At 41.1% G+C, this 19,186-nt stretch overlaps 1 protein-coding gene across 3 annotated transcripts in view; it reads left to right on the top strand.

Annotated features, from left to right (window-relative positions):
- The window catches only part of MARCHF3 (membrane associated ring-CH-type finger 3), a 72,548-nt gene extending 54,927 nt beyond the window's left edge, over nucleotides 1–17,621 (top strand). For all 3 annotated transcript variants that reach the window (XM_035569401.1, XM_035569402.1, XM_050716506.1), the window contains 2 exons: nucleotides 11,581–11,790; nucleotides 16,473–17,621. In XM_035569401.1, coding sequence (XP_035425294.1) covers nucleotides 11,581–11,790; nucleotides 16,473–16,631 — 369 coding nt within the window. In that variant the 3' untranslated portion in view covers nucleotides 16,632–17,621. The remainder of the gene's footprint in view (nucleotides 1–11,580; nucleotides 11,791–16,472) is intronic.
- Nucleotides 17,622–19,186: the final 1,565 nt, after the last annotated feature.

Here is a 19,186-nt window from a genome sequence, read left to right on the forward strand (position 1 = left end):
TTCTCAGCTACCACATCCACAGTATTTTAACACAGTCCATAACAATTACGTGCTGTTGCAGAAAAGCTTGTAATATGACAGCAACTCACTCTTTTAAAGTCCTTTGCAGTCTTGTAGAATGAGTACGTTTTTGATTTAGAAGGGAATCGGATTTATACTTTTAAAGCTGAGAGCAGCAGAGATAAAGAGTAATGGGATAAATCTAAGCAGAAAGACATCAGCCAAACTTTTTGATTTCTTTTGCTATAATTTAGGTTTGTACTTAAAGTTTGTACTAATTTAATGCACAGTGCTTTGAAATCCCAAAACCTCCCCATGCAAACAGTTACAGCAGATCTGGAAGTTCCCAAAGCACAACTAAACCAGATGCAAGTTGCCAGATTCTGTCATTGCCTGTGCCCTAAGAGCACTGTCCTGCCTATCTCCCTGTATCACCTAGGGTAGCGGGGCATGGAGGGAGGATTATCAGATGCAGCAGGACAAATTTTCACAAAAACCTGCTGTAATGTTTGGACTAGAGACAAGCCAGAGTGACCACTTGCTTCTAACTCCATCAAGTGCCGATAAAGGGTTGTGTTTGTCTGAGGGATGACAAATCAGGCAAGCATCATCAGCTCCCTAGAGCTGTTCCCCTCCCGCGAGGTGCTGGCACAGCTGACAGCATGAGGCAATACCAGAGTCAAAGTTCTCTTCACTTAGTAAGATAATTAGTTCTCCAAATGTTCCTCTCAACTAGATAATGGAAATGGTAAATGGTCCTTTCAGTGGAGGTGAAAGATGAGTTTACCAATGCATTTTGGGAGGTCAAGAGGGGCTATTATACTCATAAAGCCATTTGTAGAGCGTAGCCAATACATGCTTATCCAGTAATTCCTCAGCAGGTCATATCTCATGCGGAGACTGTATCCCATCCATTGGTCAGCGACAAGTAGTATAAAAATGCTTGAAGCAATCAATCATCATATTTGTGTTTTCTGCTAGAGATTTAGAGTTTTTCCATCAGAAAAAAAAAAAAAAAAAAAAGATACTTCTGCCTGTTCAGAGAAACACTACTCACTTTCTTAAATGGGGAAAACAAAACAAAACAAAAACAAACAAACAAAACAACAACAACAACAAACACACTATTATTTCTCCTTACCCCTTTAATTGGCTTGATCACTATCTCCTGTGGTGCTTAGCTGTGAGTGTGAAGGAAATCTCAATGGAACCAAATTGAGTTACTTTACTGGCTTTATCCAGAAATGTCATATCTGACAGGCATTCATGCTGTTAGCACCCAAGAGATGCTGCATCAGTAGTGGGCTTGAAATGAAGTGAGCAGTAAGTGGCAGGGCTGCTTGTTCAGCCATATTCCTCCCTCCCCTGTGTACATTATTATGGAAGCAGCAGAGGATTTCTTGCTGCGCTTAATGACTTGGTCAGAGCAGGTTAGTGAACCCATTCCATTTCTCCCTCACCCATGCTGTCAGTTTGTCATTAGTTCATTATGAAACGAGAGCAAGTACTCCATGAAAATTTATTGCAAGATGGCTTTTTGCCTTCTTTTAAGCAATCGCCCGTGTTCACTCTAAGGATGTGGGCCCATGTGCTCAAACTGGAGATCTTTAGCTCAGATAGAAGGGAGAGATCTCTACAACTGTATTCTGCCTCCTGCACACTTCATGCACAGGATGCACAAATGCAGGGATCCAGCTTTGCTTTCTCTCCTCAACTTACATTATGGGCAGCAGCCTGTTTTGTTGTTATTGCTGTTGTTTTTTCCCTGGCTTTTTGTTACAAACAAAAGCAGAGGTAAAATAGCTTTGATTTTGACCTTCATTTCCTCTTTTGTCTCTTGTATCTTTTCTCCACCATGAGCTTCTTTTTGGTCAACTAAGTTTCAAACTATGTACTTCTCCTCGGTGACATTCCTTTGTCTGTGACATACAGCATGCTTCTGTTGTCTGGGGGTGAAACATCTCCCCATAGGTGTGCTATCTGCTGAAGCCCACAGCCTGCACCAGACAGGCAGGAACCAGTGTCAGGCTGATCCATCCAACCTTCTCATTGTGAAGTTTCATGCATTCCTGGACCTCTTCTTATTTTAACCCAGATTCTTTTTGCCAGAAGAAACGTGTTTCTGAACAACGAATTTAGTTTTATGGTGTAGATTGGCTGCACCTATAGCATCCAAGGACAGCAATTTGTTCCTTGCCACTCATCTTTTGTGCCCCAAGTCATCGTGTCATGATTCTGGGTAGTAGCATGTGCAAGCTATGGTCCTTTGTCTTTCTCTGATGCTGGGACAAATGGATTAAAACAGGAGGAAAACAAATGAATTTGTTTTTATACCTCTTTGCCATCCTCTTGTTTTTGTCTTTTACCCCCTGCTGCATTGGGTGGAAGCGCTCTGTGTATTGGTCTTCACCAAGTCAAAGAAGCACACACCAGGAAAATGCACACATTTCATCTCCTGCGCAGGTGTTTGTCAAAGGTTGGTCAGCCTGAAGGAGTTCATGGTACAATGTTAAAATGTTAAGTTCTTGGTACATTGGAGAACTTGGTACATTGTTAAAACGGAGTAGGAGATGGAGTTTGATAGAAAAAGCGCTTTTCAGGCTAAAGGTCACCGCGTTATTTTGTTCATTTCTCTTCTGGAGAGGGCACCCAGCAAGCTCTGGCATTGAGAAAACTGAAATAACCAACATCAAGCAGAGGTAATCTGCTGGAGCACAAACTTTCCATAGCATCTTTGGAGCTGCCATTTAGTCATGTTTTTGCTAGACCACTTGCTGCTGTTCAAGCACTTGGCAAGCATCAATATAGCAAGTCTAGGCATTTCTCTTGATTTCAGAGCTCCTCTTTTAGATTGTTTGTAGTCATCCACTGCACTACAGTCTATTTGCCGGTAATCCAACATACGTTGTCAATTTACACGTTTCCAGTACATGCACATTCCCCTCAGTCCCTTGTGATACTGCAAAATTCAATTCAAAACATACGGCTTGTTACCGGAAACATCTGATCCCACCTATTCTACCACTTACTAGATGTGCAGCACCTCTGCCTGCGCAGTCTGCTGGAAACAAGAGGTCTACAGCATGTCAGCTTGTGCACATGAAAGTCTCATGTTGGGCGTATGCCTGGGGATGATGAATCTCAGAACAAAAAGCAGCTACTGCTGAGTAGCCCTACTTTTCCCCAGTGTCCTTGTCTCCTCAATGACAGTGGGAGCCTAGCACATTTGGCACAGAGCACCTAGGATAAAGTAGCTGAAACCCCAGACGCTGGAGGAAAGAAGTCTGATACTGGGATTGATATGGATAGACCTGATATTCCTCGTGACGCACCTAGAAGGGTCTCAAAGCAAACACATTGAAATCAAATTACAGCAGTTTCAGTTGGTGATTTTATAGACCTTTCACTTCTACATTATTCTTTCAATAAGGCCAATCCATTTGGTATCTATTGGTTCTTCGTTTCTTTTTTCCTTTTATTTTTTTTTTCCAAACAAACAAGAGAACAAAAAGCATTTCATTAACAACACAAAACTCTTCAGCAAAACAGCATGAAAGAATGAATAGTCAGGATAAACATCACAATAAAGAATAGAAATTAACTACAGTTTTTTGCCTAATCTATTTCTGCCTCTGGAGCTCATACTAGAAAAGAAAAAGAAAGAGGGGAAGTGGTTAAGAACAGCTTGCATTATAATTTAAAACTTCCAGGAGCTGTATGCTGAAATCTGAATTTACTTTTTGTGCAAGGCTCTGAGTCATGCTCTTTTTATCTGTTGGGTTTCTTTTCACTTACTTTTCCCTCCACTACTCAGTGAAGCCCGTCATTAACAATCGATTACATTAAATAATGATGAAGACACGCCAGATTTGCTGCACGTAGTTTGTAGAAGGGTTGCTCTCAAAGCCAGAAGGAAGGTGGTAACTTGGTGTAGTCACCAACAGGGATGTCTTCCATAAATGTCAGAGCACAGAGGAGCTGTGGCTGTCTGTGCAGCATGTTCATGCCAGGAGCAGATAGGTGCATCACCTGCTTCTGAAGGTAATAGAGGACGCACTCGGGATCGCTGGAGCACATTGCAAAGATGGCAATGGAGTACAGAAGCACTGGCGACAGGGAAAGTGCCCATGAGCAACTAAAAAAAAAAAAAGTTGGAAAGAGAGACTAGCCAGAAAAAAAAAAAAAAAAGGCAAATAGGCAAATTACACAAACTAATCTTAAACAAATGGGCACTGGGACAGCACAAGCACTTTGGAAAAGAGAGTCCGTGAAGATCCAGAGGGTGTTGCAAGGGACTCTCTAACTGACTAGCGTACGTATGTATATACATCTCGCCTCTTGTCTTGACCCAAAAAGGGCAAACTGGTGGAGATGCGTTTGTACCTTCTAGTCCTCAGCTGCAAAAAGGACCCCTTGAGATCCAAGTCACATGGGAAGAATTTGAAGCAGCCTTGTAGATTTCTACCAGAAATGTGTTTACGTGTTACAAATAGAAATAACAGTTAACCCGATGACACACACAGTTTTTAAAACCTGAGCTGTTCAAGAATGACTTTTTGCACCTAGAATACTCTTCTGTATTCATTTCTAGTGGGGAAAAGAGACCAAAACAAGCTGCATAAAGCTTCATAAAGTCCTATAAAGAGAAGCAAAGTAGTTATTTTATGTTCTTTACAGAAAAGTTTGGCAACAGTGCTTCACTTTTCCCAAGCACAAATCTTTCTCATAGTTCTGGCAGCAAGAATGCAAACAAAAGCAACTCTCCTGCCAAACACAAAAGAAAACAAAACCCAAACCTTGAGGAAGAAAAGCAAAAATTATTTACCAGCAAGCAGGTTGTGGGTCACATCTGTAACTGCTCTTTGCTAAATTTAAATGACCAGTGATCAAGGGTTGAGGAAAGTTCCCAGGAGAAAGTAAATGAACAATCAGAGAGGAAATAGCTGCCGTGGAAAAGGCCAATCACTGTTCTTTCAGGACTAGTTAAAATGAGGGAAGATACTGTAATTTTTTAAAGGTAGAGCTCTTTGTGTTTCGGATTATGGTATTGGTGACTTCTCTGTGGACATTGTGATTCTCTAATGCAGTTCTAGGCTGCGGGGTTATCATCTCTGTCCTGCAGGTAGCATTTCCTACCACCAGGAGCCAGCCAAGAGGTTGCTTCTTCTAGTGAAAAAATTGCTAAGATGAAAAATTTCAGTGTGTCTGACTTTTGGGAGGGCTAACAAGCTTTTGTTGGATCATTAGTTTCCATATATTTGACCTTGTAGATCAAGGTATTTGTAGTGTATTGAACTTTGTGTTGCAGATAGCAAATCTGCCTTGCTTTGTATTTAAAATGCAAAAACGTGATTTTTGTTGATTGATTTTTCTTGAGTGCATACATTTGTTTGGCTAATTGGGAAGACATTCATCCAAAAATAGAATGGTGGCTTTGCAAAATGTACAGATAAAAGGAAATAACTACTTCTCCCAGAGTTCCACATAACCTTTTTTCTTGACGTATCTTGAAAACTCTTACCGGTTAGAAGTATCACCTGAAATATAAACTAGAAGTGGGTAATAGGAAAACTGACCAGCAGTAAGCCAGACTAATGTTAAAGGATTCAATATCATTTAATTGGACCTGCAAGAAGTTTCATAGATTTTTTTGCAACATAGCAAGCTCTGTTGTTTGTTTTAACTATCATATAGTTACTAATCATGTGTTTAGATATTAATGTTGTATAATCCAGAAACCAAACACCACGTTTACCAGCCACTGCCAGCTCCACAGCTTGGTGGACCGCTGTGTATCAAGCGTCTGCTTTTCAGCTTGCAGGCTACCCAAGGTCTAGGTGGCAGAATCTGTTGTAGTGTGATAGCAACAACCTGCAGTACTCTGCTTGCTTACTTTCAGCCTAGTGTTGGTTCTTGTCTGCACTGTGGCATATTATCTTTTTCAAAACAGCAACAACAACAAAAATGTATCCTATACCATCTTTATAATAAACACTCTACTCTCTCCACTTAAAAAACATGCAAGTAAAATTATTTTGGTATTTCACGTAGTAGCTTTGGCTTTTTTGGACATCAACAATGAAAATACTCCCTGGAACTTTATTTAAAATGAGGGTTAAGTGCAGACTCAGTTATGAAGAGGCCATAGCACTAGGATAGCAAAGATAACAGAGCTCAGATCTTTAGTTTCTAGCTGTCAGAAAGCTCGGAAGTCTGGACTCTGGGACTAAAGGAGCATTTCCGTCAGTTATCACCATGACTTTATCAAAGGCAGCTCACTGACAACAATAACGCTGTGCTAGTAACTGAATATCTGATCTGAGCAGGAAAACTCAAAACTGAAATTTAAGTTTTGTTTTGTTTTGTTGTTTTTTTTCCAATGAAAAAGTAGCAGTCATATATTTGTTTTTCTTGGCAAAACATTAACCTAGAAAAGTTCTGAGTTAACCAAAGTGTTTCATTGCACTGGAAATGAACATACGTACCATTCTGTTCTGAGAGACTTTATTTTGAGTTACATTCCAGTAAGCTTGGTTTCAGAACATTTCAAAAAAAAAAAAACAAAAACAAAAACTTAAAACAGAATTTTTCAAGCAAATATTTGAACAAAACTACCTGTTCAGGTGTAATTATTATATGTTTTTTTTTGGTCAATAAGTGGTCCTCTTGGTCTATTAAAACATCCTTCATCCAAAAGAAACGTTCTCAAAAAAATAGGCAATATCAGTCTTTCTTGGCTTAAAGCCTAAAGGAAAATGCTCTTGGTCATTGCAGGAATGAAACCAGAAATGACAATAATTACTGGCAGTTTTGCTTGTTTACAGGCTGCTTTTGTTGAGATTCACTGCAGGGCTATCAGCATGAAAAGAATGAAATGAAGTGACATGTTTGATGTGTAATAAGCTATTTTTAGTTCAAAGGGAAACACATTTAGGGAAGACAATTCCTTCCTGTCTCCTCCCCCTGCTTCATCTGTGATAACAATTTAAATACCTTTAACTAAAAAGCAGTGTGATGGATTTTCTTCATATTCTGCAGAATCTCCTTTGTTGCTGGTATAATTCAAGCAGTATTTATGTAAAATCAATTTTCCAAACAGAACGTATTGAACTAAAAAGAGCTTCTCAGTAGAAACTGATTGTAGCCTTAGGATCTGATCCAGAAAACACTGTGCACGTACTTCGCTTAGTTTTTGTGAGTCATTTAATTGAAGTTAGATATATGAAGTGAGCGCTTCTAGAATTTGGCCTTTGGCAGTGGTGAAATAGCTCAGACTTCTGGAGGTGTTTTGGAGCAGCTTCCTGCTGGCAACTCATTTTCGTTAGGTTGATAAATTCCCAGCCAGAGCCTCTCGAAGGTGTCTGGTCCTCAGTTGCTGCTTGTTCTGATTATTTCCTTCTTCAAATGGAAGACTTCACTTTTCTGTCACATCGCACACATGCCTCGGCTTGTCTCACATCTCAGATAAGCATTTCTCCGGTTTGTTATGTTTGCTTAGACATGATGAAATAAACCAGTTAAAAAGAAACTGAGCCCATTTGCTCATCTCAGGGGTGTGAAGTTTCAATTTGTTTGACAATGTCAAGTAAACATCTCAGTATATTCGTGTTGAAAGGGGTTTTGGGACAGATCTGGCTTTGTGTGCAGTTTTAAATATCAGGTGAAATTTTGGAAGCCAGTAATTGGCACACAGACCGAAAGTCTTCCAGGGACTGCTGACAATCCATATAAAGTTGCCCAGACCTGCAGCTGCCATTCAATTGGAAGAAGCACGGAGACTCTCTGATGAAGTTCAGGAGCTCTGTTTTATCTTTCTGGAGTAGGTAATCATTTAAATTCAACACTGCTTTGCTATGTAACTGCAACAGATCCTTCTAAGTGTACTACGCATGTCAGAGTGTGAGATGAAGGTGCCTTAGATGTGCTAGTGGTGTTTCCTATTCCAAATGCAGTACATCGAGCATCCTTTTCAAAAGTTCTTTCATTAACTGTGGAGTTTTAGCCTATACCACTCTTAGAGAGGCTCTTCCAGAACTGGATCCTCTGAAGGCTGGGAATTTTTTTCCTACTCTTACCCTAAATTTATTTATGGCCAATTGTTAGTCATTTGTTCTTAAGCCAGCATTGTCTATTAGCTTAAGTAGCACTTCTCCTTCACTGATGTCCCCCATCTGTTCTCCCATTTTCTGGCCATCCCCAAGGTGCACTTACAGAGCATGATCTTGCTGGGGTAATTGAGTCAAACTTTCAAAGTCAGCTCTTGCAGAATGGGCTCTCGGTTTTCTTGGTGCCCCTTCTCTGTACCAGCTGAAGTGATTCTTTCTTGAACACAGGAGACCATCACCAGTGCATCTCGAGGGAGCTTCCTTGCTACTTCCTCGTAACAAGGAGCTGCATGGCTGAAGGTGTGGCCTTGCCCAGGCTATTTGCTGCTGCTCCTGTGCAGGAATTGCCCTTTCCCCAGCACTGGGACAAACGATCTTGGGTCATTTCAGCAAAACCTCCCCATAGTTCTCTGCCTGTGTATCTGGAACAGTAATCGATGTTCACTTTAACATGGCACTTAATGAAAAAATGCCTTGCCAGCTAGGCCAGTATTTTGTTTCAAATGTGACCCTTTTTATGAGCTGTCTTTTTTTTCAGAAATGGAAATTATTGCTTGTGGTCTCAATTTATTGCAGAAGTAATTGAGTACATTGACACATTTTAATGTAATACATTTCAGAGTATCACAGTGCGGGTCTGACAGTGGCATCTGGCCTTACATCTTATTCTTTGCCAGTGTGGTAGTCCCTCCTGCACTGCCATGCTAATTAATCAGCTCAGCACTTTGCTGGAATCATTGTCTGAGTTTCAGTTTCACAAAAGGATTTGCTGACTTGGCTTCTTAGCTATAAAGTAACTTGACAGTGCACACTTCCAAAACAGAAGACTGAAACCTAGAATCTAAACAGGAGCATATTTAGAAACACATGTATGCTACTTCAGGAGAAAAATACATGCTGTGACTGAAATCCATATAGCCATTGAAATTACTTATTCATTGCTTTTGACTTCCATTTCAGAAATAGCTAGTGAAATTACGCCAGCTTTTAAGGTTAGACTGTAAAAATTTCATTTTATTTTTTAATTTATTATTTAATACTACTTTTGTCTGTCCTGGCCTCATCTAATATCTGAATCGCTTAGGTTTAATTCTTTGTTCATGTGGGTCAGACAAGACAGAAACAGTGCCTGGAGACATCAGCCTGTGAAGCATGCTCAGGCTGCTTTTTATCTGCTCAAGCTTTTGATCACAGTAATCGGAGCACCATAAAATACCGTCTCAATCCCAGTGCCTTCTACTTTATCTTGTGAAAGTCATGGGGTGGGAGATGACAACAACGCCCTCATGCATTATTCCTTGCATGTACTTGTTCTTGGGTGTCTCTCAGGTGCAGCATTTCTTCTCTAGCTGAGCCACCTGGATACCTCAGGGCACAGACTGTGGTGGTCCAAGGGTGTCACCTGTGCTAAAAGAGCTCAGGGATGTTGCCCTGCCTTCTTTGCTACCCAGCTGCCAGGACACACCGTGCTGAGCTGTGGAGCTGCTGGCTTTTTAAGGCTTGCCTTGGGAAAACAGCGAACACCTGCAGTTCCCACTGAGGTGAAGGAGAAGTGCAGGTGCTCAGCAGTTCTCTGGCAGGTCACCTTTTAAACAAATGTGTTTCGCAAACCCTTTTGGCAGTTGCCTTTAAAAGCAGAATCCCCACTGCCAGGCACTTTCAGTTCCTCTCATTTTCCTGGTGGTTTCTCATTACGGGGATTCATGGAAATTGAACAAGGTGAAGGTTGCAATCAGTCATGTCTAGAAGCATCCAAATATAACCTGGAACAGTGAAGCATACGCCCCTGGGAGTGTTTTTCAGTAAATGGAATGAAGACTTCGAGCAAAGTGGCTGCGAGCCTTTCACACGTGACTTTATGGTGTTCTCTGTAAATTTACAGTAAAATGACAACCTGTTCGAGTGTAAAGCTAAGTCTCCTCACTTTGTGCAAGCCCTGCTGAGGCAAGCTCTGCTTGCAAGACCTTTGCCCTCTGTCCCATCCTCCTGGGGTGGGAGCATGTGAGCGGAGGGATGGGCGCTCTGCTGCTGGTTGGCATCAGCCCTGGCTCCTGGCATTTGGGTGTTCTTGTTCATCTTCGGGTTTAGACTCTGCTTGGAAAGGAAGGATCATCGTTCAGCCTCCCTCTTTAAATAGCATCTTCCCTTGCACCTTCTTGCAGAAGCTTATAGTCATACAAAGTAGTACAAGGCACTTCCCACTTTGTTAGGATTTTAAAAGGCAATTCAAGAAAAAAAATAGTTACTTTTTTCTTTTTTTTTAGTTTATTTTATGTTCTCCTGAATTCCTGAGTCATACTTGAAAATGGATGTGGGCCGCTGTGTTACTGTGTTGCAGTGAAACCTCACAAAAATTTTGTGAAGTAGTCACTGTGTATTTCCATCTGAGAGACGGTGAGGCCAAGGCAAATTTGTCTGCTGATTTGGGCCTATCCTGATAGTGCTGGGCTAGAGCCAATGGCTTCCTGCTCCTGGCTGCAATTGATTTCCTGACAGTGGTTTTATCCCGTATTAAGATGGAGAGAAAAGTGCTGCGTTTGTTTTCCTGGAGCAGGCAAAGCAGGAAAAGATGAAGCAGAGTTTGACAAGAACAGGTGGGATGCCTAGGTGAGCATCCTTGCTGCAGCCAACGTGGCTTTTTTGTTGCACTGACAGCAGAGAATGGGAGCACTGCTGGCAGGAGTGTGATGATCTGTCCAAATCCTTCACCTTTCCACAGCAAAAAGTTGCATGGCTTGGTAGTCATCCTGTTTAAAGATTGACTTAAGTGATGAGGTTTTTATATTAAAAGAGCTCGGTGTGCTGTTGTAGGCTGAACTTCCTTCACCTCTGTGACCTGAAATCCTGTTTATAGACACAGAGGCATGCAGGATTGATAGCTGTTCAATCAGCCTTCACTCCAGCAGTTGACTTTCAGGCACTCTGTTCTGCAAGATTAATGTCCTCTTAGTAAAAGTAACCTTGTGTGAATCCAGCTCTGCTTGCATGCAGATACCTGAAAGCAAGTTTAAAATGGCTTTACCAAGATTATGGGCAGAATTAAAATAAATAAATATAATCTTAAAGTAGGATATAAAGCACTAACAAACAGTGTCTGTGCTCTGGAGTTGTCAGAAGAGCGTGTGATTCTTTCTGCGTTGAGAAGGGAGTTTCTGAAACATTTCAGCAGCCGAATGCCATGGGCGGCATTTTGCCAGTACATTTCGGTGAAATGTGTCCCCTTCTCAGGTCAGCTTTTCTACAGCTGAACAAATGATGCTGTGGGTACGTATGGCTGGAGGCGTGCCTCAGCAAGAGGGATAACTTCAGGTGTGAGCTCTCTAGGGACAGCCAAGGCCCTGTCCTGCATGCGGTCTCTGTTTGCCCTTCCCGAAGGGGCAGGCCCGCGTTTCACAAGCAAGCAGCTCATCTCGGGCCACTCGGGCCACACGTGCTCCCCTTGCTGACACTTGCTTTGTCTGCATTTTGCCTGCAGTGGCTGAGGAACCCAGGCCCCCAGCATGAGAAACGGACTCTCTTTGGAGACATGGTGTGCTTCTTGTTCATAACGCCGCTGGCAACCATCTCTGGCTGGCTGTGTCTACGAGGAGCTGCGGACCACCTGCACTTTAGTAGTAGGCTAGAAGCTGTTGGCCTCATTGCACTCACTGTCGCACTCTTCACTATTTACCTCTTTTGGACCCTAGTAAGTATCAGTTTTGTATTCAACTCACAGGAGTGAGGGAAAGAGTAAATCAGAAAATTAATTGCACCTCTGCCACAGAGTGCTGCAGAGTGGGTGGACTATTGTATGAAGTGTCACTTATGCTTAGTGCTGGTATAAATATACAACTACAAGAAATTGCGTGGTTACATAGCTGTTAAGTTCTGTGGAAAGCTAGAAAGATGCTGTACATTTCAGACCAGTAATTCCCAAATCCCAGACACTGGAGAGGATAGCAAGACGGAGAGAGGAAGAATTGTGCAAGTCTAGGTACCAGGTGGTTTTCCACAAAGCTGGCACACATAAGAATTTTCCATGCTGCACTTTGTACAATCCCTTATCACTACACTTACATGTTTGTAGGAGACCCTAGCCCCCGAGTGGTTACATCATTAGGACACTGCTGACACCACAGAGTTATTCTGCGCATCCTCAGAGAGGAAGGGTCCCTTGCTCGGGTGGGGACTCCCAGCCTAGGGGCGTGATTTTTACTGCATAATGAGGATAGTTCACAGATAGTTCACATCAGAATACTCATAATCTTTGTTTTTCACTCAACTGTGATGCTGTGATAGAACTATTCATGTTACATTGATTCAAGGGCATACATCAGGATGTTTCCCCCAAAGAATGTCAACAGAACAGTCTTCCTGATGAGCAGTTCCTCTGTTAATCATCCTTTAGACATCTCCAAGGCCTGGGTAATCTTGCCCTTTCCTCAAAGTACATTTTTTATCTCTTTCACACAAAAGAGAGTTAACTATGCATTGGTATCAATAGTAAGCTTGAAAAAGAGAAGGAAGAAACAAATAATAATCCACTCCCCACCCCCAATAACTAACGAGGAGCTCCAAGAAGGCTATGAAAGGTAAGAGCTCTTTCACTTCGTTCAGAACAGTAAAACCTCAGCTCATCCACAGAGGACTTCAGGCTAGTTTTAACACAGTAGTAGAGAAATCTCAGAGTTTTGCCTCAGCCTCCTGCAGTTTCACTTTTCTTTGCTTCTGCTTCCTTTCCCCATAAAGCAGCAGCTCTGCCCTTTGACAGGAAGGCAGGCTACTCCAGCAGTGATGGGGCGCTTAGGTTTCCTGCCACACCGTGTGTAGTCATTTCCTTCGAGTTGTCAAGCAAAGGTTGCTCAAATTGCCTGAGCACATGACTGCCTTAGAAATCCAAATGCTGCCCAGTTCTGGTGTTTTTTTTTTTTTTTTTTTTGATATATATATATATAAACCACAAACATCAGAACGGTTTTAAGTTAGAAATGGCTGTTTGGCTGATTTGCTTGGTTAAATTACTTGTGACGTGGACATATCCAACCTTGCTCATTAATACTTCTTCAGCATCTCAGCTGTAATCACCATCAGCATTTATTGCTATTGCACTGGTAGTGGTAAAAATGACCTCTATTCACTTTATAACTTTCCCCCCTTCAGAAGTTTAGCAAGAAATCTGTGTGCCCTTTATTAACCTTAAGGTTATTTGGCACTTGGAGAATGTGTTGATAGCAAGCTTGATATAAACGCATACCTCGGTTGGTTTAATTGAAATACAGTATCTTTAATGCCCACTGAGTTGTGTAAGATATTCTGTTGTAACCTGCCATTCAGCCCAGCAGGAGGCGGATGGGCTAATGAGGCACTCTGTCCATCAGGCAAGAGCAAGGCAGGAGGCCTTTCAGGACACAGTAAACGCCCTGTTCAGCGTGGAGTTAATTCAGCGGGTAGAGCAGAGGGAGACGTGGTGGGAAGGATGCTCGGGCTCTGTTCACAGTACAGAAGGTGCCCTCATTTCTCTCCCAGCATTAGCGTGGGATGAAAGAGTTTAGCCGAGGTTTATGTACATCTGTAAAGTAAGCCAACAGGCTCAGATGCCAGCGCATTCTCACATGCTTCATCAGAAGGCAGAGCTATAAAGGCAAGATAGAGGTTTAATACAACTATTTTACAAACAGCACTGAGCACTCTACACACAGGCAATGTGCTCAGCAGCCTGGGATGCACCAGTCACACAGGAAAGCCCTAGCCTGCGTGCACGGGGAAGCACTGCTGCCCTCACTCTGAAGGGAAGGGTTGACCTGCCAGCAGAAGTCCTAACCCCATCGAGGGCTTCAGCAGCACCCTCCCTATTTTTTTTTTTAATTCCCTACTTTTCAAGGCTTAGCAGATGTGTGAATCCTGTACTTCTTGCTTAGTTAAGGCTGTACAGGGAATATATTGAGTGCTGTTGGGTAAATTACACACAACATGTGATATAATGCTCCTCTAGGACCTGGGAAAATTAAGAAAACTACAGCTTCATTTTAATTCCAATAAATCAGTTTATTTTCTCTGGAGGCAAAAGCTGGCATATAGATTATTTGCACACCGCAGTAGCCCAGTGAAAATGGGAGAGATGCTGTTTTTAGCATCCAAGAAGCTATTTTATCCCTTCCCCTAAAACAGCCAAGTTCTCCATAAAAATACTGTTACTTTTCCAACATGTTTGATTACTGTAACTGATCTACCACCATATATATATATAGCCTGCTATGCCCAAGATGAAAGCTTCAGACAAAACGGAGATTTCTGTTTAAGAATTCAGGGCCACATTCTGCTTTCTCACACCTAGGTAATCTTGATTTCTATAAGATCGATAGGGATTGGGGTGCAATAGGATTTGGCCGTGCAGCTTCCAGTACAACATAACTGTTGGTTAAAAACAAAGGCTAGCCTAAAAGAATCCAAATTAGAAAGACAGACATCTCCCCTTGCTATCCTATTGAAAAGGTGAACAAAGAACTTCAGTGTGGCAAGGACCAGTGTGAAAACAGGCGTTTGTTCAGCATCTCGAGTTTCCCATCCAGTGCAAGTGTTTAGGGTGAGAAACGCTGGCTCTCGATGAAATCGAGTAGCTGACATGACTTGGAAACTGCCTTCAGGCAAGAACCCATTGTAAACAAGCTGTCAGACTTAACTGGGATATCCTCTGAAAATGCCTTAAACAAACAAACAATTAAAGCCTGGATTAACAATGTAGCTGTTTCTCAAAGACTCTGATGTGATGCTACTGGAAAACCCATCCTAAACTCCAGCTTGCTCCTCTGAAGCTGTCACAGCACTTTGCATGGCATTCATCTTTGCAGTTTTTATCTTTTTTCTTTTTTTTTTTTTTAACTATCACATGAATTCTGCTGATACTGCAGCTCTTTTTTTAAAAGAGATTTCTCATGTCCTTACACATAGGATGTTCCACAGAAATGAAGATGCAGGCTGCTTTACCTTCAGGGGGAGCAGAATTGATCGAAAGGTGGGGAATGTATTCATCTGTTGGAAGAGCTGTCTTTGGGCAACTGCTATTGAACAAAAGCTCTGTGGGTTTCCCTCGTTAACAGCAGACAACTGGATAGAGATCTAATAAAAAAACAGCTTTTTTTTTTTTTTTTTTCCTGTCCCTTGTAGGATTTTATAGAATGGTAAATCATTTACTTAGCTAAAAGCACCCCTTTGCACTAATAAAGGATTTTGAAGAGTACATTCATAGGCATGTTGGTGCCTAACACAAAAGCACCAGGCTTTGCAGTCACTCTACACCTCACCGGCACTGCCGCAGGGGGTAGGGAACCAAGCAGCACAGCCCCTTTGACAGAGACACTGGTTGGAAGCAAACTCTTTGCTGCAAACAGCAGTACCTTCCATCTGCCTGTGCAAACCAAGCGTGTTACCTCCAGATACAGCATCTGCATGGCACCTTCTACCCTCTGAATAGCAGCGACCCGCAGAAGTGGCACAGGTGCATAAAAATTAATGATAAATAACAGGCTGCGTGTGAAAACAGAATAGCTAACAAGACAAGGTTCCTTCTGCGCTCACTGCTTAGGTCTCTCCTGCCCACAGCTCAGTGACGTTGTAATTGTCATTTGGCATGTTTCACCCAAAAGGTACCAAGCCTGCTAAAAGCTTTTAACAAAGCCGTGAATGTACAGCATCTTACACAGACTTAACTCACTGCACTTGACTGTCACTAAAATAAGCAGTAAACTATTTTTGAAAAAATTACAGGGCCAAGCTATCTTGCATATATCCATAGCAGTCATTTCTCTTCCACTGTTAGCAGAACCACATTGAGGCTTAGCTGATTAATTCAAAAGACAACCTCGTCTGAGACACTAATTCTAAGACGGTGAGAAGATGGCTCACACCTCACTGTGTCTGAGCAACCCTGAGCTCAATGCATACAGCAATAAAGCCATTACAAGGTAGAACATATGACCCTGTCAGTGTATGCACACCTTAGCTACCTGCAAGTCTTCACCATCCAGCCAGCTCCATTTTTTGTCAGTTTAACAACGCAAACCCAAATTCATCTGGTTGTAAATGGCTACCAGTAATTCTAGTTCTTGGGAAATACTGGCAGGATGTCCAATTTTTCATTTTATAAAAAGGGAATGAGTGGTGGGCAATAGCAGAAGGTAGGGCACAAGCTGCTTTCCTCTTCCGCCGTGGATATGTGGGGAACCTGCCATCTGTATGTTAGGTCTGATCTTTGCCAACCATTTTGCTCAATTTTATTCCACCCAATATATGCGTTTTGTCCCACTTGAAGGTTTCCCTCCTGCAACCCTAATTGATTCCATAGAGGAGTGAAGTGATTCTAAGTGCACTGCACCTCTTTTCTCTCTGCAGGTATCATTTAGATATCATTGCAGATTATACAACGAATGGCGTCGGACCAATCAGCGGGTGATACTCCTAATCCCGAAGTCTGCCAATGTTCCCTCCAACCAGCAGTCCCTGCTGGGCCTGCCATCAGTCAAAAGGAACTCAAAGGAGACAATCGTCTGATCTGGGGATTTCTGCACTGGGTCCGTGCACAAAAAATATTTTCCTCAAACTCATTGGGCTCAGACATTGTCCAGAACCCACTAGTGTGCTGTTCTGATTTACAAACTCTTCACAGAGGAAGAAATCACTGTCTGAATTCAAATCATGGATGCTGCAATCATATGATATTTGCTAAGCTGCCAAACATGTTTATTTAGCAGATATATGGAAGCTCATGTTAATACTTGCATCAACAAGTGATGCAAACTTTTCTATTGTTTAAAAATATTAAACTATGATAATTAACAATGCAAAACAGGTGTAGAGAGTGCTTTGTTTTTATTGTTTCTGTTCCTATAGTTCTATGTCCTCAGATAAATGGATAGTAACCAGTGCTGTACTTTGTTTTTCTGAATCACATCAACAATATTGCAGATGGATTTTTTTTCCCCAACTGATTTTATTTGAAGGATTTTATACTAGCACTTTGGATTGTTAAAATACTTTTTTTGTGTGTGATGACTTCTACAAATTGGCATATTATTTAAACACTATGAAATGATTGGAAGATGATCTTCTGTTTCTTGTTTGACAGAGAAGTTTTGATAGGAAAATTCTTCATGAATAAATTTGGAATATGTGAAAGAAAGAAGTGACACAAATTGCAATAATCTTCTTACTTGAAAGTATTCTATTAAGTAACACTCAGGGAACAAAAAAATTGCACTTTTTCCACTCAGAAGCAACAAATCAGGTATCATATTGTGCACTGAAGTTCTGCTGGTGTGAATTTACTTTGCGTTTACACCAAATTGAATTTAACCCTAATTGTATAAAGTAATTTTGTAAGGCAAACTCTGCATACATAATGAATGAGATCATTAGACACGTTTTAGGGAGCAAGAACTTGTCTTGCATAATTATTAACAATCCTTTAAAGCTGCAGAATTTTCAGCTTGACAGGTAGATTTAGCGGTGTATGTAAACCCTGACCTCTCTGTAGCACTGAGACTAGGGCTTTTCTTAAAAAAATGTAAAACACAACCTACAGTGTTGACTGAACTGAATTTGGAATCTAAATACTAGACTTTATTCCTGGATGGCATTATCTATTTCCCCTTTGGTTTTTGCCCAAATCGTTTAAGAATTCTTTACTCTTAAAAGAGACATAACATTTATGTGGAGAGATATACATATATATTTTTTTTTACAAAACTATGTCATTAACAAATTCTACTAGAATTAGCAGTTGATACATAGCTTATTTGAATGTGTTTTTAATGTGTTTGTTTGGTTTAGAAGTGTCTGTAGATGGTAATGCCACCATGTGCATTATTTTCCAAACTCTGCAGCAATTAATAATAAAAGGAACAGACAGCAAGAAGAATAATGATTTACATAATCTGGACAGATCAAGGTAATATGGGTATTCACCCACAGAATTTATTTAATGATCTGTTCTAGGGGAGAGAAAGCTTTGTACACCTAGACAAATCTGTTAACATGACTGAAGCTAGAATTGTCCAAATAATAGCATAAAGAAGCTATTTAGCAATATTTGCAACTTTCATAGGGCTAAAGGAATCAACCATCTATGTAATACTGTAACAACAGTTTTATTCAGACATAAAACTGCAGTTTCACAGCAAGAAACAATCAACTTGTGTCTAAAAAAGTCATGAACCTACAGGTCTGTAATCATTAGTCTGACGGTAAGGTCAGGAGTCGGTCATATGTTTGGTATCAGACACCTGCTTCTCTTCCAGAATAAAACAGGGAAAAATTCACAAAATTCTGAGGAAACGTGTATCAAACTGTGATTGCCTAACGTGTTTACTGCTTTGTTACCATCTTTTCAGAGTAACTCTGGACAGAAGACTGAAAATGCACATAAGCAGAGTGTTTCAGGTTAAAAGGAAACCTGCTGGCCACAGGCAGAGAAATAAGGGAAGCCTAGCTGGGTCACAACACTGCCACACTAGGACAACCAAGATTTTAATGCCTACACATTTTCTGTATGTAAGATTTCTTCAAAATTCAGTTGCTACTTCTGCTTCTTTGGGATATATCCCAAAAAGTTGCCCCATGAAAGAAATGTGAAGTCAGAGGTATTCTTATTTGATAAAACATAAAAATAGGATGATACAGAATTCCCAAAGTAACAAGGAAAATGGTCATTCAAATCAAGCTGCAAATCATCTGCACACAGATCAACATAATGACTTCAACCAGCTGGTCTGTGTTAGTGCAAGTTTCATTTCTGGTTTCAAGACAAGTCATTTAGGCAGAAGGCAGCAACCTGAAGCAACCGAAGAGAAAGTACAGTCCAGTTTAGCAATGTATTTACATTGCTACTCTAGTTTCTGTGCCACACAAGCAAGCACAGCAGAACTGACTGGTGAAGCGACTAGCAATGGTCTCCCAGGCATTTTATTGAGGAAAAACAAATAAAAGACCATTAAAAGAAATAATAATAACAATGACGATGACACAGAAAAGACCCAGTCACACACCTATCCTTTCGCACTAAACTCATGGGAGGAAAAAAAAAAAGAAAAAGAAAAAAAAAGCACACT

Source organism: Cygnus atratus, chromosome Z (assembly GCF_013377495.2).
Source record: "Cygnus atratus isolate AKBS03 ecotype Queensland, Australia chromosome Z, CAtr_DNAZoo_HiC_assembly, whole genome shotgun sequence".
In the NCBI taxonomy this organism is placed as follows: Eukaryota; Metazoa; Chordata; class Aves; order Anseriformes; family Anatidae; genus Cygnus; species Cygnus atratus.